At 46.2% G+C, this 21,318-nt stretch overlaps 1 protein-coding gene across 1 annotated transcript in view; it reads right to left on the bottom strand.

Moving 5' to 3' along the window:
- Positions 1-1,050: 1,050 nt before the first annotated feature.
- CRLF3 (cytokine receptor like factor 3) overlaps positions 1,051-21,318 on the bottom strand; it is a 41,206-nt gene continuing 20,938 nt past the window's right edge. The window contains exons 3-8 of the mRNA XM_062174811.1: positions 18,192-18,279; positions 15,483-15,660; positions 11,735-11,957; positions 9,715-9,847; positions 3,183-3,295; positions 1,051-2,500 (exon numbers count right to left, since the gene is read on the bottom strand). Coding sequence (XP_062030795.1) covers positions 2,244-2,500; positions 3,183-3,295; positions 9,715-9,847; positions 11,735-11,957; positions 15,483-15,660; positions 18,192-18,279 — 992 coding nt within the window. The 3' untranslated portion in view covers positions 1,051-2,243. The remainder of the gene's footprint in view (positions 2,501-3,182; positions 3,296-9,714; positions 9,848-11,734; positions 11,958-15,482; positions 15,661-18,191; positions 18,280-21,318) is intronic.

Raw genomic sequence — 21,318 nt, 5'->3', positions numbered from 1 at the left:
TGTGGCCATTTGGGAAGTGAACCAGAAGATGGAAGACTTCTCTCTGTCTCTGTCTCTCTGTAACTATTTCAAATAAATCTTAATTAAAAAAAAAAAAAAGGAAAGAAAATTCAACATGATGCCTAACACACAGTGTATAGTTCTTATTATCCTATCATCACCCAAATTCTCTCTTCTCTCCAAGCATATGAATAGTTTTAGAATCTAGGTTCCTTCATCTTTTTTAACAGAATGAGTTAGCTGGCCGGTGCCGTGGCTCAACAGGCTAATCCTCTGCCTAGCGGTGCCGGCACACCAGGTTCTAGTCCCGGTCAGGGCGCCGGATTCTATCCAGGTTGCCCCTCTTCCAGGCCAGCTCTCTGCTGTGGCCAGGGAGTGCTAGTGGAGGATGGCCCAAGTTCTTGGGCCCTGCACCCCATGGGGGACCAGGAGAAGCATCTGGCTCCTGGCTTCGGATCAGCGCGATGGGCCAGCCACGGCGGCCATTGGAGGGTAAACCAACGGCAAAAGGAAGACCTTTCTCTCTGTCTCTCTCTCTCACTGTCCACTCTGCCTGTCAAAAAGTAAAAAAAAAAAAAAAAAAAAGAGTTAGCTTTGTAAAACAAAACAACCCTCAAGTTTGCAGTCCAAGCAAAAAAAAAAACATTTAAATTAAATTCAAAATATTATAATCCACTTTTGTCTAGGATTAAGTTTAAGCCACTCTGTGCTAAAGGCAAAGACGATAGGTACAAATATAAGATGGCATTTTCCTACAGGGCTTAAGGAACAAATGCATTCAAGAAACTGGCGAACGAAGGGAGCCAGGCGGACAGGTCTGGAGGAAATGACTCAGCTGGTTCAGTCCTCCCGACGTGATCGCGCACGGGAACTATCAGGCACTACGCTTGGAGGCAGACACACAGAACGTAACACAGTACCAGGGACCTCACATAAGCGATACCGACATTTAATTAAAATGCCTACAGCCACAAGAAGCATTTTTCCCTTCCAGTAAAAAGTGATTCACATTGGGTTAATCAGATTTCATGGAGGAAAAACTGTACACACTTAACTTTTAGCTTTTTATTCTGTTTCAGACAACTGAACAAGGCATCCATATTCTCACTTTCTTAACAATCAGTAAACAAGTGTGAAAGGTTACTCACTTATATATAAAAAGACAAGGAGAAAAGATCATGATTGTCTAACAGGGAACGTGATTCCCCAAATAAATTATCTTACAAAAATATCAAACCTGTTTCCCACTTTCCTATCGGTAAAAATGAAAAAAAAAATTCACATTAAAAAATCTGTAGGCTGACAAAGCAAGTTAACATCATTATTTTTACATCTTAACACCTTCAAATAAATATTTTACACAAATCTTAAGTTTTAAAAAAAATAGGTTACGTACTTTCCCTATTTGGTTTTTCTTTTCTTTTTTTTTTTCCTTGGGTCCACTAAAAGACCATTTATCAAAATGACCCTAACCTGGACTGCGGCGCAGACCTACAAATAGCAACATGTGCGTCACTGAGGCCGGGCGGCCCCACACACACATCCCTGTGTGACATGGCTAACAATGCTGTGCACGCCACCTCCACAAGTAGTTATACCCTGGAAAAATCCTTGAGCCCACCTTGAATCTAAATGTAAGGAAATAACTAAAGATAATACCTGCCAATCACAGACGTGTGCTCAAGCATTTAAAAAAAAAAATAATCTGTTGCTTTTGGGAGTTAAGGATGACTGAACATGGTACAGAATTCATGCTTACAAAAACCTGAGGCCAGCACACAGAGCCAACACGCTCTCGCGGAGGGCTGCACGGATGCTACAGAACTATGGCTTCTGCCTGGCCCATTCCTGTTGTTTTATTTTAAAGCTTAATATGGACTTTGATGGAGATTTAATGTTACACTAAAATTTTCTAATAACCAGCTTTAGGAAGAAATATAGTGGTAGGGCATAGACTTTCTGTACCTTGTCATACTTTAAAAGTCAACCTGTTTTTTTCTGTGATGTAATACTTCCGTTAGCAGAATGCCAAAAGCAAAAGTGACTGAATTATGGTTTTGTCAACAATCAAGTCCCTTATTGCCAAAATATTATAAAATGACTCCAGTAAACACATTCCATTTCCAAAGGCCTCAGAGATGAATTAAACTATATATATATATATATATTTAATCCATCACAGCTAAGCTAAAGTGAGGACAGCTACAGTTAATGCTGCAAACCTAAGCCAAGCATCCAAAAACCTAGAACACTAACACTTTCCACCCAGGATAGAAAAATGAGCATCCGAAGTACAGAGAGCCACAGCACTGATCAAGCAACCAATCAAAAACTACTTCTCTGTTATTAGAGCTGATGGTTACTCGAAGCTTGAAGTTGCCGCCTTCATTAGCGCTCGTAGTTCCTAGAGTCACAGCTTCGATGTCAAACGTGACAGTGGACCCAGAAGTAACTGCAGGCAGCTGATTCGTCATTTCTTTCCCATTTACAAACACTGCACCTAAAATGTTAAGGTGAGGAGTCACTTCCGTGCACGTGGTAACTTTAAGAGAACTGAATGACTGATAACACAGCTCATTTCCTAACTCAGAAAAAGAAAACATGTTGGAATGACAAGAATGCCAACAGGACACAGATAATGCATTTCAATAAAGTTAACCCCTGCTGTGAGAGCAGGAAGTTACAGCCTTGATCCCACTGGAGTTCTGGCCCTGGACTCTACTCATTCTCAACAGGCTGAGTGTTCCAAAAGAAACTGGACCGCCTCACAAAACTACATCCTATGGAACCGCTCGCTTCATTCTCCCTGGTTCCCTCATCTACAAACAAAAGCTCAGATGATCGCCGCTCAACGAATCAAGAGGCAGACTGCCCAGTGCAAATCCCAGCTCAGTCACCTCCAAGTTCCAGGAATGGAAGCCGAACACTTAACCTCCCTGGGCGTCAGTTTTCATCACCTGTAGAGCAGGTATGAAAGGACCACTCACCCCCGAAAGCTGTCAGACATTAAATTATTTCGTGTTTGTTGCAGGGTTTACAACAATGCCTGGTACATGAGAGTCATGTAAATTATGTCCTTAAGCCTGCACCCTCTCATCTCTGGCTACACCCGTGTGACGTGGGGAACACATGTGAGGTTGCTACTCATCTGTTTCAAGGAGGGGTGACTGCTCGTCCCTCACCGTTTGTACTGACGCACACAGCTTGGTCGCGCTGCAGAGAGTCACAGCCGTTCTGCTTCTCGGCACACACTCCTATGCTGTCTCTTCTGTCCGGCTGGCCCACAGTTTCAACTCTGTAAATGACACAGAAGGGTCACTTCATCTCATTTTTTATTTTAGTTTTTATAAAGATGCATTTATGGGGGCTGGCGCTGTGGCATTGTGGGTAAAGCCACCGCCTGCAATGCAGGCATCCCATATGGATGCCGGTTCATATCCTGGATGTTCCACTTCCGATCCAGCTCTCTGCTATGGCCTGGGAAAGCAGTAGACAAGTCCTTGGGCAACTGTCCCAATGTGGGAGACCCAGAAAAAGCTCCTGGCTCCTGGCTTCAGCCTGGCCTAGTCCTGGCGATTGTGGCCATTTTGAGAGTGAACCAGTGGATGGAAGATCTCTTTCTATCTTTATCTCTCTATCTCTATCTCCCTCTCTCTACATTTCAAATAAATAAAACAAATCATCTTTTAAAAAAGATTTATTTATTTATTTGAAAGACAGAGTTACAGAGAAGCAGAGGTGGAGAGAGATGTCTTCCATCTGCTGGTTCATACCCCAAATGGCCACAAAGGCTGGTGCTTGGCCGATCAGAAGCCAAGAGCCAGAAGCCTCTTCCGGGTCTCCCAGAGACCCACAGAGCTGTCAGTGATACCCAGCAAACTGAAATGGCCAAGACCAGCTCCACTCCACCGCATCAGCCCCATCGCAGCTCCGAGCCAGGCAAGAACACCCCGGCTGACGACTCAGCTGTGAGCAAGGAGGGAAAAGAGCAGAGCTGGGGGCTGCTGAATGACAGTGACCCTGAGACAGACACACACGCGCGCGCAGAGGGAGAGAGACAGCGCTCCTGTGGAAGCAGACAACATGCTGTGCTGCAGGCAGGCATCAGAGGTACAAGAAATGAGGAGCTCCTGAGAAAGAGCCCAGCAGACTTCTCTAACGGGAAACTGCAGACACAGGTCCTGCAAAATTGCCTCTTCCAAAGGTTTCACAGGCCCCCAAAATAAGCCAGGCTGACTGGTAAGCGTGATTGTACACAGCCTTTACCCACATTCTGTTACTCCACAAAGACTGGGAGAGGAAGCCACTATCTCAAATGCACAGATGTCAACACAGGGAACAGGATACAGGAAGAAACAGGGGAGTGGTCCAAACCATCCCCAGAGGTCATACTAAAGAAATGGAGGCACAGAAATTAAGTAACAAAGTATTCAAAATAACTTTCATAAAGACATTTTATCATTTCAACACTACATGAAAGAAGGAAATGACAATATAAATGACGATGAAAATATTAAAAACAAAGAACCAAACAGGGGCCAGCATTTTGGCACAGTGGGTAAAATCTCTGCCTGCAATGCTGGCATCCCATATGGGCACCGGGTTCTAGTCCCGATTGCTCCTTTCCCAGTTCAGCTCTCTGCTGTGGCCCGGGAAGGCAGTGGAGGATGGCCCAAGTGCTTGGGCCCTGCACCTACACAGGAGACCAGGAGGAAGTACCTGGCTCCTGGCTTTGGATCGGGGTAGCTCTGGCTGCGGTAGTTCTGGCCATAGCAGCCATTTGGGGGGTGAACCAGCAGAAGTAAGACCTTTCTCTCTGTTTCTCTCTCTGTCTAACTCTGTCAAATTAAAAAAAAAAAAAGCAAACAAATACAAGAGTACTTCAAAAAAAATTCAAGGAAAATAGAATTTTAGATGTGTATTTTAGTGCACAAAATTTGAGATCCATGAATAATTATCTTAAAATATTTGTTTGTTTATTTATGTCAAACACAGGGATACAGAAGGGGAGAGAAAGGGACTGATTAATCTTCCATCCACTGTTTCCCTCCCCAGATGACCACAACAGCCATGGCTGGGCTAGGCCAAAGCCAGATGCCAGGAGCTTCTTGTGTGATTCCCATGTGGGTGGCAGGGACCCAAGTACTTGGGCCATCTTCTGCTGCTTTCCCGGGGTGCATTAACAGGGAGCTAGATCAGAAGTGGAGCAGCTGGGACTCAAACCAGCAATCATATGGGATGCTGGTACAGCAGGCAGAGACTTAACATTCTATGCCACAGTGCCAGCCTCCATGCACAATTATTATTATTTTTTTTTTATTTTTTATTTTATTTATTTTTTTTTATTTTTGACAGGCAGAGTGAACAGTGAGAGAGAGAGAGAGACAGAGAGAAAGGTCTTCCTTTGCCGTTGGTTCACCCTCTAATGGCCGCCGCGGTAGCGCGCTGTGGCCGGCGCACCGCGCTGTTCCGATGGCAGGAGCCAGGTGCTTCTCCTGGTCTCCCATGGGGTGCAGAGCCCAAATACTTGGGCCATCCTCCACTGCACTCCCTGGCCACAGCAGAGAGCTGGCCTGGAAGAGGGGCAACCGGGACAGGATCGGTGCCCCGACCGGGACTAGAACCTGGTGTGCCGGCGCCGCAAGGCGGAGGATTAGCCTGTTGAGCCACGGCGCCGGCCTATTATTATTATTTTTGACAGGCAGAGTGGACAGTGAGAGAGAGAGAGACGGAGAGAAAGGTCTTCCTTTTCTGTTGGTTCACCCTCAAATGGCCGCTGTGGCCGGTGCACTGCAGCCAGTGCACCACGCTGATCTGAAGCCAGGAGCCAGGTGCTTCTCCTGGTCTCCCGTGCGGGTGCAGGGCCCAAGGACTTGGGCCATCCTCCCCTGCCTTCCCGGGCCACAGCAGAGAGCTGGACAGGAAGAGGAGCGACCGGGACAGAATCCAGCACCCCTACCGGGACTAGAACCCGGTGTTCCAGCACCACAGGTGGAGGATTAGCCTATTGAGCTATGGCGCCGGTCCAAGCACAATTTTTAATATATATATTTCTCTTAACTTTCTGAAGACCCTTCATATCTTAATGGTTATATAATGTAAAAAGATGTAATCTGTAACATCTGTGACAGAAATAAATGAATGTGATTCAAATCGTTAAATTAATACTGACGGTTACATCTAACAGATGTTTCATGTATGCCATGGTAACACAAAGAAATTACCTAAAGAAGATACACAAAGAAAATGACAAAGTCATCAAAGTATGTCTTACCAAAAAAAAAAAAAAAAAAAAAATTTCTAAACAAGGGGCTGCCATCGTGGTGCAATGGATTAAGCTACCTCCTGTAAAGATGCCAGCATCCCAGATGAGCGATGGTTGGAGTCTCAGAAGCTCCACTTCTGATCCAGCTCCCTATTAATGTACCTGGGAAAGAAGCCAAGGATGCTCCAAGTGCTTGGGCCCCTGCACACACATGGGAGACCGGGATGGAGCTCTTGGCTTCTGGCTTCAGCTGGCAGGGCCCTTACTAACTCTGTCTTTCAAATAAGTTCCTGGCTCCAGGCCCAGCCCTGGTCATTGTAGCCATGTGGAAAATGAACCAACAGATGGAAGATCGTTTTCTCTCTATCTTTGCCTTTAAATAAATAAAATAAATAAATCTTTTTTTAAAAAAAGACCAAGATATTTTGTGGGGCCAGCATTCTACACCTGGGAATGCAGTGGAAGATGACCCAGGTGCTTGGGCCCCTGCACCCACATGGGAGACCTGGAAGAAGCTCCTGGCAACTGGCTTTGGTTCAGCTCACCTCTGGCCACTGGGGCCATTTGGGGAATGAACCATAGAATGAAAGATACCTCTTTCTGTCTCCCTGTTTCTCCCTCTCTCACTGTCTGTAATTCTGCCTTTCAAAGAAATAAATCTTAAAATTAAAAAAAAAAAAAAAGTAGTCTTCCTTCTGAATACTAGGTCCATAAACACCCTCAAAAAATGAATAGTGGCCGGCGCCGTGGCTTAACAGGCTAATCCTCCGCCTTGCGGCGCCGGCACACCGGGTTCTAGTCCCAGTCAGGGCACCGATCCTGTCCCGGTTGCCCCTCTTCCAGGCCAGCTCTCTGCTATGGCCAGGGAGTGCAGTGGAGGATGGCCCAAGTCCTTGGGCCCTGCACCCCATGGGAGACCAGGATAAGCACCTGGCTCCTGCCATCGGAACGGCGCGGTGCCCCGGCTGCAGCGCGCCTACCGCGGCGGCCATTGGAGGGTGAACCAACGGCAAAAAGGAAGACCTTTCTCTCTGTCTCCCTCTACTGTCCACTCTGCCTGTCAAAAAAAAAAAAAAAAATGAATAGTGTAGGGGCCGGCACTGTGAAATAGTGGGTAAAGCCACTGCCTGCAGTGCCGGCATCCCATATGGGAACCAGTTCAAGTCCTGGCTGCTCCATTTCTGATCCAGCTCTCTGCGACGGCCTGGAAAAGCAGTGGAAGATGGTCCAAGTCCTTGGGCTCCTACACCCACGTGGGAGACCTGGAAGAAGCTCCTGGCCCCTGGCTCCTTCAGATCGGTGCAGTTCCAGCCGTTGAGGCCATCTGGGAAGTGAACCAATTGGTGGAAGGCCTCTCTCTTTCTTTGCCTATGCCTCTCTGTAACTCTGACTTTCAAATAAATAAAATAAATTTTTAAACAATGAATAGTGTAAAAAATATAAGCAAACAAAAAACTGTATAAAGTTTGTCTTTATCCAAATGCACCATCTACTCCTCACATTCACATCTCTGACTTAACTGCTGATGCCTGAAATTCCTTTAAACAAGGATAAAACATTTGCACTCCACATTCAAAGGAAAAAATGACAAAAATGCAAAGTCTGGCTACTGAGCTGAGCCGCGTCTCAGTTAATCGCAGGCCAGTGCGGCCCTGTGACACAGCTCTGGGAGAGGAAGGAGGAGTGAACCATCTTCTAAGGCCTAAAGTGGGAGGCCAGTCAGAAGATGGCAAGATCTAAACCAATTTGTGTAATTTCCAATGTTTTCCCCAACAATTATTTACTGAATGACTTAAGAAACAAATATAAGTATTCAATCCCCAGTCAGGTCCCTGTGTTCACAGAGGAACAACGTGAAAAGCGGGCGAGCACCAGATTCATGCGGTAGAGGTCACGGTCACCAGGGAGATAAAGGGTCACACAAGACAGAACAGGAAAAGAGCTGAAGATGCAGGAGCACAAAACACTGTATTTCAACCCTAACCAGAGTCAGGTTTACTCTCCCCTGGAGAAGATAAAGGAGAAACAATACAGACCGGGGCCAGTACTGGTAACTGTCCCCATCATGCTATGTAAGAATCAAGTGAGCTGGGGCTGGCGCCATGGCGCAGTAGGTTAATCCTCCGCCTGCAGTGCTGGCATCCCATATGGGTGCTAGTTCGAGACCCAGCTGCTCCTTTTCCAATTCCGCTCCCTGCTGTGGCCTGGGAAAGCAGAAGATGGCCTAAGTGCTTGAGCCCCTGCACCCACGTGGGAGACCCAGAAGAAACTCCTGGCTCCTGGCTTCGGATCAGCGCAGCGCACTGGCCATAGCAGCCATTTGGGGGGTGAACCAACAGAAGGAAGACCTTTCTCTGTCTCTCTCTCTCTCTCTATCTCACTGTCTAACTCTGCCTGTCAAATTAAAAAAAAAGAAGCAGCAGCAGCTCCTGGCTTCAGATAGAGCTATAGCCATCGCAGCCATTTGGGGAGTGAACAAATGGAAGAAGACCTTTCTCTCCCTCTCACTGTCTGTAACTCTACCTCTCGAATAAATAAATAAATAATCTAAAAAAAGAGTATATACATAAAAGAAAAAGAATGTTTAAAAAAAAGAATCAAGTGAGTTAATACAAGTATTAGAATAGTAAATACTATTTAATTAGTGACAGCAATCATCATCATCATCATCATTATTATAACAGTCTAAGATACTGGGCCCAAATCGATCATGGTAAGAAGCTCTGTCAGTGCACAGAAGTACCTAGTTCCCTGGAGTCTCACTAATGGCAACATTTCTGTAAACAAGGGTCAGAAAACCTGAAGAAATTTGCAATTACGTGGTGAGTAATTCAACAGTTGTTACGTGTTAGACCCTATTTCTCTCTCTCCCTCTGTCTCTGTTGGTCTTTTCTGCTTATTAAGATTTAGGTGTTCTTCCAGTATAACATACGAGGTGTGAGGTTATCAATAATGAGATGCCCACATTCCACACTGAAGGCTTGAGTTCCAGTCCCACCACTACTTCCAATTCTAACTTCCTCTAACACACACCCTGGGAGGCAGTAGGTGTGGCTCAAGAACTTGGATCCCTACCATCCACAAAGGAGACCAAGATTAAGTTCCAGGTTCCTGGTCCAGTCCTGCAGGCTTGCTTTCAGTGTTGTTTCTCAAAGAGACATGTTCTTATGAATTCACAAATAAAAGAAATCCTGGCCTCTGAATTTAGATTGAGAAATATTCTATTTACCAAGAATATTTTAAGTACCAAGTACTGTATATTTTATCTTACCTCATTTCATCTTCACAGAAACTCCATGAATATAGCTGAAACAACTCAAAGAAAGAAACATAAAGAAACCACCCCAAAATATCACTGCATATAAATGATGTAACAACCTCGGGCTACTTTGTACTCAAAGCTCACACGTGCCCATGCACGACACCCTACCACCTGTTTGTCTACTTGCCTGAATGTTAACGTCTGCCCACAGAAATAAGTCGGTGCGCTGGAGTAGAGGACCCCCGAGGATTCAGAGTCATTCCGGAGGGCTATATTCCTTCGACTGCTCAGACTGTACCCCTCAAAGCCAGTTGTCCACTCTTCAAAAGCAAAGATAATGAAAATCATTAGAATTCTCTTGTGAGATCTCTTTAATACAGACACATAAAATAAAACTTGGAAGTGGAAGAGACTACTCACCTAGCGGTTATAGGGGAAGCTCAGTGAAATGAAGTGGAACAAGGTGCCAAGGTCAGTGCCAACAATTACAAAACAAATTTTCATACATTCTTGTACAATTAAGGCACAGAAAAATCAAACCAGTGTTTTCTCCTACCTAATAAAATCATGGTTCAAATATAGTCGAGCTTATTACAATTTGACTAAGAACTAATTAAGAAATGAATCTACATATTTAAAAATTAATGCAGGAGAGAGACCAGTTTCAAATAGTAAGTGTTTTAAGAAAATGCCTGAAGCCTTGGGGCTGGCACTATGGCACAGTAGGTTAATCCTCCGCCTCGGCGCCGACATCCCATATGGGCGCCGGTTCTAGTCCCGGCTGCTCCTCTTCCAGGCCAGCTCTCTGCTATAGCTTGGGAAAGCAGTAGAAGATGGCCCAAGTCCTTGGGCCCCTGCACCTGAATGGGAGACCAGGAACCTTTTTCTCTGTCTCTCCCTCTCACTATCCGTAATTCTACCTCTCAAATAAATAAATAAATAATCTTTAAAAAAAATAAAGAAAGAAACTGCCTGGAGTCAGCACTGTGGCATGACGCGTATAGCTGCCGCCTACAGTGCCAGAATCCCATATGAGCACCAGTTCGAGTCCCAGCTGCTCCACTTCTGATCCAGCTCTCTGCTGTGGCTTGGGAAAGCAGTGGAAGATGGTCCAAGGCTTTAGGCCCTTGCACCCACGTGGGAGACGCGGAGGAAGCTCCTGGCTCCTGGCTTCAGATAAGCAGAGCACCAGTTGTTGCAGCCATCTGGAGAGTGAACCAGAGAATGGAAGACCTCTATTTCTGTCTCTACCTCTCTCTGTAACTCTGTCTTTCAAATAAATAAAATAAATCTTTTTAAAAAATGTTGAAAAATCAGTATCACATGCAATATTTTCAATCTTTGGTTTTAGGTGATACTGAGAATACTGTTGAGCATTATTTCCAGACTCTGAAGAACTAATGAAAACAAAGAAATTTGGCCGGCGCCGTGGCTTAACAGGCTAATCCTCCACCTTGCGGCGCCGGCACACCGGGTTCTAGTCCCGGTTGGGGCGCCGGATTCTATCCCGGTTGCCCCTCTTCCAGGCCAGCTCTCTGCTATGGCCCGGGAAGGCAGTGGAAGATGGCCCAAGTGCTTGGGCCCTGCACCCGCATGGGAGACCAGGAGAAGCACCTGGCTTCTGGCTTCGGATCAGCGAGATGCGCTGGCCGCAGCGGCCACTGGAGGGTGATCCAATGGCAAAGGAAGACCTTTCTCTCTGTCTCTCTCTCACTATCCACTCCGCCTGTCAAAAAAAAAAAAAAAAAAAGAAAGAAAGAAAACAAAGAAATTTGAATAAAATTACATGTTCCATGTGTTTTCACCAATTCAGGATTTATTAGAAAAAGCTTCAGGGGGCAGCATTTGGGGCAGAGTCAAGAGGCTGTGTGGGACATGCTCATCCCATATCAGAGGGCCTGGGTTTGAGTCCCAGCTCTGCTCCCAATTTCGGCTTCCAGTAAATGCATACCCTGGGAAGTAGCAGCTGATGCCTCAGAAAGTGGGTCCCTGTCACACTTGTAAGAGCCCTGAATTAATTTTCTGGATGTGGCACCCAGGCATTTAGAGAATGAACCAACAGATGGGAGATTTCTGTATCTGTCTTTGCCTGTCTCTGTCTCTCCAACACAATTTATAAAAAATAAAAGGAAAGGATAAGGTTTTCAGTATGCTGGCCTTGACACAGCAGGCAACAAAGCTTCAGGAGGGAGACGGTAGCCACATACCATGAGGCACTAGGGTAGAATGGCCCGTCTGGGGGACACTCCAAGGGCTCCACTCCTGTCGGCCGTCTCCTCGGGCGCAGACCCTGAACTGGTAATCCACATTGGGGTCTATGTGCAGTACAATGAATTCCGTTTCAGAACCAACATACACGTCCTCAAAATGATTCGAAGTACATTTACGGAACTGAAGCCTGTAATCTTGGGCTGTGAAGTCATCGTCCACCTACGGAAAAAGGCTTTATGTTAATTTAAAAACAAATAATAACTTCTCTCAGCACCACTGTTTAAGAACTCTGAAAGGGACAATGTACTGAATACAGGCCCATGTACTGAATATGGGCTGTTCTTGGGAACACCACAGGAAATCTGCATGACTACTACCCTTCATTTCTTTATTGGCCCATGAGTTCTACCTTCTAGTCAGATTTTAAAAGCTTTGCTGGGGCCAGCATTGTGGCACAGTATTAAGGTTAAGCCACATGGGGCACTGGCATCCCATATCACAATGCCTGGTTCAAGTCCTGGCTCTTCCACTTCCTATCCAGCCTCTTGCTAATGTACCTGGGAAGGCAGAGGATGATGGCCCAAGTATTTGGGTTCCTGCCGGCCAAGTGGGAGAACTGGATGGAGGTCCAGACGCTTGTTTTCGGGCTGGCCCAGGTCTAGCTGTCATGAGCATTTGAGGAGCGAACCACCAGCTAGAAGATCTCTTTCTATCTCTGTCTCTTGCTCATCATTCACTCACCCTCTGTCTTTAAAATAAATAAATATTTTTAAAAAAAGAAGATGGGCCGGTTCTGTGGCACAGTAGGTTAACATCCTGGCCTGAAGCACCAGCATCCCATATGGGCGCTGGTTCGAGACCTGGCTGCTCTACTTCCGATCCAGCTCTCTGCTTTGGCCTGGGAAAGCACTAGAAGATGGCCCAAGTCCTTGGGCCCCTGCACCCACGTGGGAGACCCAGAAGAAGCTCCTGGCTCCTGGCTTCGGATCGGTGCACCTCCGGCCGTTGCAGCCAATTGGGGAGTGAACCATCAGATGGAAGACCTCTCTTTCTCTCTCTCTCTCTCTCTCTCTGTCTCTGCCTCTCCTCTCTCTGTGTAACTCTGACTTTCAAACAACAAATAAATCTTAAAATAAATAAATAAATGAAAAAGAAAGAAAACTTTACTTCCTCTGAAAAACTAGCATTTTTCTAAACAATAATTAAAATCCAAGGATACATATCCCATAATTATCTCATACACATACGAGAGAATTACTATACAGAACATATAAGATTCCTAAAAGTGAGAGACAACCAATAGAAAAATGGGCAAATGATATAAATAAGCATTCTATAAAATAAGAAATACAAATAGCCCATAATATGGGGGCTGGCATTGTGGTGTAGCAGATACAGTCACTGCCTACAACATCAGCATCCCTTACGAGCAATGGTTTGCCTTCTGGCTGCTCCACTTTTATTTATTTATGACATATTTATGGGGCCAGCACTGTGGCACAGCAGTAGAGCCACCACCTGCAGTGCCAGCATCCCATATGGGAACCAGTTCAAGTTCTGGCTGCTCTACTTATAATCCAATTCCCTACTAATGTGCCTGGAAAAGCAGTAGAAGACAGCTCAAGTCCTTGGGCCCCTGCACCTACAAGGGAGACCCAGAAGAGGCTGCTGGCTTCTGGCTTCAGATCAGTCCAACTCCACCAGTTGTGGCCATTTGTGGAGTGAACCAAAGTATGGAAGATCTTTCTCTCTCTCTCTCTCTCTCTCTCTCTCTCTCTAGCTCTCTGTAACTCGGCCTTTCAAATAAATAAATAAATCTTTTTTTTTTTAAACATTTATTTATTTGTTTGAAAGGCAGAGTTACACGGAGAGAGGAGAGGCAGAGAGAGAGAAAGGTCTTTCATCCACTGGTTCACTCCCCAATTTGCCACAATGGCTGGAGCTCCGCCAATCAGAAGCCAAGAGTCAGGAGCTTCTTTTGGGTCTCCCATGCGGGTGCAGGGGCCCAAAGACTTGGGGCATAGTCTACTGCTTTCCCATGCCATAGCAGAGAGCTGGATCAGAAGAGGAGCAGCTGGGATGCAAACCGGTGCCCATATGGGATGTTGGCACTGCAGGCGGCAGTTTTATCCACTATGTCACAGCATTGGCTTAACAGGCTAATCCTCCGCCTTGCGGCACCGATTGGGGCACCAGATTCTATCCTGGTTGCCCCTCTTCCAGGCCAGCTCTCTGCTGTGGCCTGGGAAGGCAGTGGAGGATGGCCCAAGTGCTTGGGCCCTGCACCCCATGGGAGACCAGGAGAAGCACCTGGCTCCTGCCATCAGATCGGCGTGGTGCGCCGGCCACAACGCGCCTACCGCGGCGGCCATTGGAGGGTGAACCAACGGCAAAAGGAGGACCTTTCTCTCTGTCTCTCTCTCACTGTCCACTCTGCCTGTAAAAAAAAAAAAGAAAAAAAAATATTTCAAAATACATAAAATAAATCTTAAAAAAAAAAATATGCTGGGGCCGGTGCTGCGCCATAGCAGGTAAAGCTGCCACCTGTAGTGTTGACATTCCTTATGGATAGTAGTTCAAGGTCTGGCTACTCCACTTCAGATCCAGCTCTCTGCTGTGGCCTGAGAAAACAGTAGAAGATGTCCCAAGTCTCTGGGCCCCTGCACCCGTGTGGGAGACCTGGAAGAACCTCCTGGCTTTGGATCGGCCCAGCTCTGGCCACTGTGGCCATTTGGGGAGTGAACCAGCAAATGGAAGATCTTTCTCTCTCTGCTTCTGTCTCTCTGTAACTCTGCCTTTCAAATAAATAAATAAATCCTTAAAAAAAAAAAAAAAGATGCTAAGGTCAATGAAGACAAAGTTTCTATTTAAAATATGGTAACTCATATACATAATATGATTTAACACATAAATCCTTGGCAATGGTAAGTGTAATGAAACCTTACTTTAATAATCTTATTTCAGGGGCTGGCACAATGGCATAGAGGGTTAAGCTGCTGCATGCAGTGCTGGCACCCCATATGGGTAGCAAATTCGATTCCCAGCTGCTCCACTTCCAATTCAGCTCCCTGCTAAAGTGCCTGGGAAAGAAGCAGAAGATGACCCAAGTGCTTGAGCTGATGCACCCACATGGGAGACCTGGCTCCAAGTTTCAGCCTGGCCCAGCTCCAGGTGTTATGGCCATTTGAAGAGTGAACCAAAGCATGGAAAAATCTCTCTCTCTCTTTTTCTCTTTGTAACTCTTTCAAATAAAATAAATAAAATTTAAAAAACAACCTTATTCAAAGGTACTAGTTCTACATTGAACAGGAAACATTACTGCCTTCTATATCCACTGTCAATGTTTCACTTTAATGTATACAGAAATGGAGAGCTGCTGTTTCTCTTAGCAGCCAAGACCCCCCATCACACACTGGAGCACCTTCACGTGGCACCCTGCTCTGGCTCCTGGCCCAGCTTCCTGCCAGCACAGACCCTGGTAAGCAGCAGTCACAGCTCAAGTAACTGGATTTCTCCCACCCATGTGGCGGACCTGGATCGTGTTCCTGGCTCCCAGCTTTAGCCATGGCTCAGCCCCAGCCCACTGTGAGTATTTGGAAAGTGAATTAGGGGATGAAAGCCCTCTTTCTCTCAAATTAATTGAATAACTTTTTTAAAAGAAATGAGAAGAGTCCTGAATTTGTTACGTTTGCTCCCAAATGTCAAATCTATAATGCTGAAGCCCTTCAGTTCTGAATTACATACCTTACACCAGCGGACTATGATGCCTCCAGGTTTCTCTATTAGTTCTTCTATCTGTACTGGTGGGCGAGATGCTACTGTTCCATGCTTAAAAATGTGGTCTTTCACTATGTTAAGAATTGAGTCATCCAACTGAGCAGATAAACAAGGTACATCAACCAGTGAAGGCACTTCTGGCAAGCTGAGGAAACAAAGTCCATGTGCTTATGAGACTTTTAACTGAGAGTTAAAAACAGAAGGAATATTTTACTTTGTTATTTAATTTATTGATTTATTTATTTGCAAGGCAGAGTGACAAAGAAGCAGAGAGAAAGAGGTAGGGAGAGAGGGAGAGAAAGGGAGAGAGAAAAAGAAGGAGGAGAGAATGAGAGAGAAACAGAGACAGAGACAGGGCAAATATCTTCCCATCTCCTAGCTCATTCCCCTGATGCTGACAATACAGCCAGCGCTGGGTCAGAACAAAACCAGGAGTCATCCAGGTTTGCCATGTGGGTAGCAGCAACCCCAAGTGTGTAAGCCATTATCTGGTGCTTTCCAGTTGAATTAAGCAGGAAAGCAGATGGGAAGAGGAGGCATCCCAGGTGGCAGCCCATCCCACTGCACCACAACGCCTGCCCAAGCAGGAATATTTTAGCTAAGTCACATGCAAGAAGGACACTGAAACCCCAGTAAATAATTCTAATGGCAGTGAAGACTTTGTAAGATGTTACTTAACGATTCCCTTCCCGGGACTGGTGTTGATACTATAGCTGTTAAAGCTGCCACCTCCAGTGCCGCCATCCCATATGGGCACCAGTTCTATCCCCAGTTCTTCCATTTCCAATCCAGCTCCTTGTTAATATGCCAGGGAAAGCAGCAGAATATGGGCCAATTGCTTGGGCCCCTACATCCATGTGGGAGACCTGAAGGAAGCTCCTGGCTCCTGGCTTGTAACCATCTGGAGAGTGAACCAGCAGATGGAAGACGGAAGATTCTCATCCCCCCCACCCCCCTGTCTCTCCATGTCCCTCTCCAATGCTGCCTTTCAAATAAATAAAATAAATCTTTAAAAAAGAAAAAAAGATTCTCTTGGGGGCCAGCACATGGCACAGTAGGTTAGGTATCCGCCTGTGGTGCTGGGATCCCATATGGGCGCCGGTTCAAGTCCTGGCTGGTGTCTGCTGGTGGCCTCGGAAAGCAGTAGAAGATAGCCCAAGTGCTTGGGCCCCTGCACCCACATGGGAGACTCGGAAGAAGCTCCTGGCTTTGGATTGGCTCAGCTCCGGCTGCTGCAGCCATTTGAGAAATGAACCAGTGGATGGAGGACCTCTCTCTCTCTCTCTTTTTCTGTCTCTCCATTTCTCTGTGTGTAATTTTGCCCCTTAAGTAAATAAATATTTTTTAAAAAAATTACCTTCCTAAATAAGTATAAGCAAAACAAAAAATTGGCAGGACCATAATTTATATGAAAAGATCTAGTTTTGGGATGGGTATTGTGCGGCATCAGCTTAACCACTGTTTGAGACACTTACATCTGCTAACAGGGTGCCAGTTTGAGTTTCAGCTACTCTGCTTGGAATCTAGCTTTCTGCTACTGTACCTGGGAAGCATGAGATGATGGGTCAAGGACTTGAGTCACTGCCACCCATGTTGGAGACCCGAATGGAGTTCCAAGATCCAGGTTTCAGCCTGGCCCAGCCCTGCCTATGGTAGCCATTTGGGAGTGAAACAGCAGATGGGAGATATCTGTCTCTGTCACTCTGCTTTTCAAATAAAATAAATATTTAAAACAATCTTTCTCTGTTTATCACTCTGCCTTTCAAATAAATAAATCTTAAAAAAAAAAAAAACTTTGAGAAATATACTCTTTCTTCTTTGTAATCAGAATCTTTAAAAGGGAGGAGAGAGGGGCCAGTGCTGTGGCATAGTGGGTGGGGCCACTATCTGCAGCGCCGGCATGCCATGTGGCCGCCAGTTCAAGTCCTGGCTGCTCCACTTCTGATCCAGCTCTCTGCTATGGCCTGGGAAAGCAGTGGAGGATGTCCCAAGTCCTTGGGCACTTGCACTCATGTGGCAGACCCGAGAAAAGCTCCTAGCTCTTGTGACCTGCACAGCTCCGGCTGCTGTGGCCAATTGGGGAATGAACCAGAGGATAGAAGACCTCTCTCTTTCTCTCTCTCTCTGGCTCTATGTGGCTCTGCCTTTCAAATAAATTAAATTATGTTAAAAAAAAAAAAAAAAAAAAAAAAAAAGGCCGGCGCCGTGGCTCAACAGGCTAATCCTCCGCCTTGCGGTGCCGGCACACCAGGTTCTAGTCCCGGTCGGGGCACCGATCCTGTCCCGGTTGCCCCTCTTCCAGGCCAGCTCTCTGCTATGGCCCAGGGAGTGCAGTGGAGGATGGCCCAAGTGCTTGGGCCCTGCACCCCATGGGAGACCAGGAGAAGCATCTGGCTCCTGCCTTCAGATCGGCGCGGTGCGCTGGCCGCGGTGTGCTGGCCGCAGCGTGCTGGCCACGGCAGCCATTGGAGGGTGAACCAACGGCAAAGGAAGACCTTTCTCTCTGTCTCTCTCTCTTACTGTCCACTCTGCCTGTCAAAAAAAAAAAAACAAAATTTTTTTAAATTTAAAATTAAAAAAAAAAAAGGAGGGTACAGATAGCTTATACTTGATCTTAGTCAAAAGGCAGAGAAGCAATAGTTTTTAAGTCAGTCTAAAAGGCACAAACTCTTCTACCTGTCCAGCTGGATGTGTGCAGCCTTTTTGGTAAAACTCCACAGTTTCTCATTCTGCTCTCCTATACCACCAAGAATGGCAACCTCACCTACAATCAAGAACAAGAGAATTAGAACACTGGGAAATGGTCATGTTATAATCAAGACAACTTGTGTTTATGCGGGGCTCTGGTTTTCTTGCAAACAATTCTTAACTGATACCAGTTAAATTTCCAAATAGTGAAAGGAAAAGCTATTTTAGAAATGATTACGTTAAGCCCAAGAGAAGAGGGGGCATATAAGGCAACATTTTGCCAGCGATGAATGATTTTGCTCTACACAAAGCAAATCTGGTTTGTTGACCTATTTTGCTCAAAAGCAGCAGATCCAGGGATTTTTCCCAAACATCCTACAGAATCTTTATCAATTCCAACAAGAACCTCACAAAATACTATATTGGCCAGATCAACAGGGCCCCAGGTCTTAACAAGCCAAAAGAGGGAGTTATGTTTTCCTAAAAGAATATTATATATTAGCTTAGAAAATACTCAACAGAATAAGAAGTGCTATACAGAAGCATAATGACCAATTTCCTTGTCCTTGCACAGTCCTAAGGAGCAGTCAGAATTCTTTCCACCTAAATGTGCTCTAGTTATTCAAGCTGAAACCATATGATCTTTCAAAATTAAAACAGAGACAAACTGGACACATCTCAAAATTCTCAAAAACGGGGCCAGTGTTCTGGCACAGCAGGTTAATCCACTGCCTGTGACTCCAACATCTCATAAGGTGCACGGGTTTGAACCTTGGCTGCTCTGCTTCCAATTCAGCTTCTTATTAATGCTCCTGGGAAAGCAGCAGAGCCTCCTACAACCCATGTGGGAGACTCAGATGGAGCTCTGGGCTCCTGGCTTCGGCCTGGCCTAGCTTAGGCCATTGTGGCCATTTGGAAAGTGAACAAACAGACTAAAGATTTTCTCTCTCTCTCTTTCAAGTAGATTTTTTTAAAATCCTCAAGATTCCATAAATCAGCTTTTTAAGCAATTTATTATTATTTTTTATCTGAGCAAAAAGCGGATCAAGAGCAAGAAAGATCTTTTTTTTCTTTCCTTTTTTTTTTTTTTTTTTTTTGACAGGCAGAGTGGACAGTGAGAGAGAGAGAGAGACAGAGAGAAAGGTCTTCCTTCCGTTGGTTCACCCCCGAAACGGCCGCTACGGCTGGCGTGCTGCGCCAATCCGAAGCCAGGAGCCAGGTGCTTCCTTCTGGTCTCCCATGCGGGTGCAGGGCCCAAGCACTTGGGCCATCCTCCACTGCCTTCCTGGGCCACAGCAGAGAGCTGGACTGGAAGAGGAACAACCGGGACAGAACCGGAACCCCAACAGGGACTAGAACCCGGTGTGCTGGCGCCGCAGGCAGAGGATTAGCCTAGTGAGCCACAGCGCCGGCCAAGAGAGATCTACTATCCACTGAATCACTCCCCAAATGCCAGAGCCCAGAACTCCACTGGGGTCTCCCTCACGGTTGGCAGTGGCCCAAGTACATGAGCTGTCATCTGCTGCCTCCCAGGATCCATCAGCAGGGAGCTGAGTCAGAAGCAGAGGAGCCAGGACTGAGTACTGTGCCATGGAACGTCAGTGTCCCAAGTGGCAGCTTAACCTGCTGATCCAAATGCCGGCCCCCACAAACTACCTTTTATACCGTGTGAGGAGAAGGGGGAAAAGAGTTTGAAACAACAAATATTTTTGAAATACAAAAAACTCAAGCATAAAATACGTTAATAAACATGTATGTGCCTCATAGATTTACTTTTTTTTTTTTTTAATTTGAAAGTCAAAGTTAAAGAGAGAGGGGAAAAGACAGAGAGAGACAAAGAGATCTTTGATCACTCTCCAATTGGCTGCAAGGGCCAGGGCTGGGGCCAGGCTGAAGCCAGGAGCCAGGAGCTTTATCTTGGTCTCCCACGCAGACATAGGAGCACAAGGACTTGGGCCAGCCTCCATTGCTTTCCCAGGCCATTAGCAGGGAGCTGGATAGAGTGGAACAGTCAGGACTTGAACCGGCACTCGTATGGGATGTGAGTGGCAGCTTAACCTGCTGTGCCACGACACTGGCTCCCAGGATTTACTTTGTAAAATAAACACTTCTCAGTCCTCAGGTGATGGGTATGCCCCGACCCATGCAGCACTGTCTCTGTGTTTGCTGCCAAATGCAAAGCCTCTAGGAAAAGCCATTCGGTGGAACTGCTAAGAAGAGGATTTTCTCAAGGCCACTCCTATACTCAGTGACAAACACTTCTCACTGAAGATAACACAAAAATGTAATCTGCTTGGAAAAATAACACTAGTGTCAGATTGTACGTGGGGCTAAAGGAGGATGGATTTCCAGCTGGAGTGACACACCCTGAGCATCCACACTTTTCATGCTGTGTCACTCACAGCACTCACCTTGCAGAACGGGTTGTATCTGGTCTCTCTCCCTGGCTCCCCCCTCTAATCCTCCCAGTGTTGGCATTCCTGAGTGCCCTACTCTCTGCCACGTGCTCTTCTTACATTACATGGCACCCTCATGATTCTCCTCATTCCGTGGATTCAGATTTGATGCACATGCCATTCACTGTGTACTGACCTCTCCAGGCATGATTGCTCTTTCTCATGTCCATGTTTCCACCTTAAACACCTCAAACTCAACATCACCAAAACCAAGCACCTAACCACCCAAGAAAGCCTCCCCACCTCGGTTTCCTATCTTAGGAAACAGCACCACTTCACACCCATTCGTAAAACAACATTAGTTTTGGTCATCTCAAATCCTTCCTTTTCTCATACATCCTTAATGAGGAGATCACCAATAATCAGCCATACTCTGTAAATATGTAATTAATAAATATCAATTAAAAATAATAACAAATAGGCCGGCGCCGCGGCTCACTAGGCTAATCCTCCGCCTTGCGGCGCCGGCACACCGGGTTCTAGTCCCGGTCGGGGCACCGATCCTGTCCCGGTTGCCCCTCTTCCAGGCCAGCTCTCTGCTGTGGCCAGGGAGTGCAGTGGAGGATGGCCCAAGTCCTTGGGCCCTGCACCCCATGGGAGACCAGGAGAAGCACCTGGCTCCTGCCATCGGATCAGCGCGGTGCGCCGGCCGCAGCGCA

This window comes from Lepus europaeus, chromosome 18 (assembly GCF_033115175.1).
Source record: "Lepus europaeus isolate LE1 chromosome 18, mLepTim1.pri, whole genome shotgun sequence".
Lineage (NCBI taxonomy): Eukaryota > Metazoa > Chordata > Mammalia > Lagomorpha > Leporidae > Lepus > Lepus europaeus.
The sequence above is the reverse complement of the archived record's forward strand: the minus strand, read 5'-3'. Positions and strand labels throughout refer to the sequence as shown.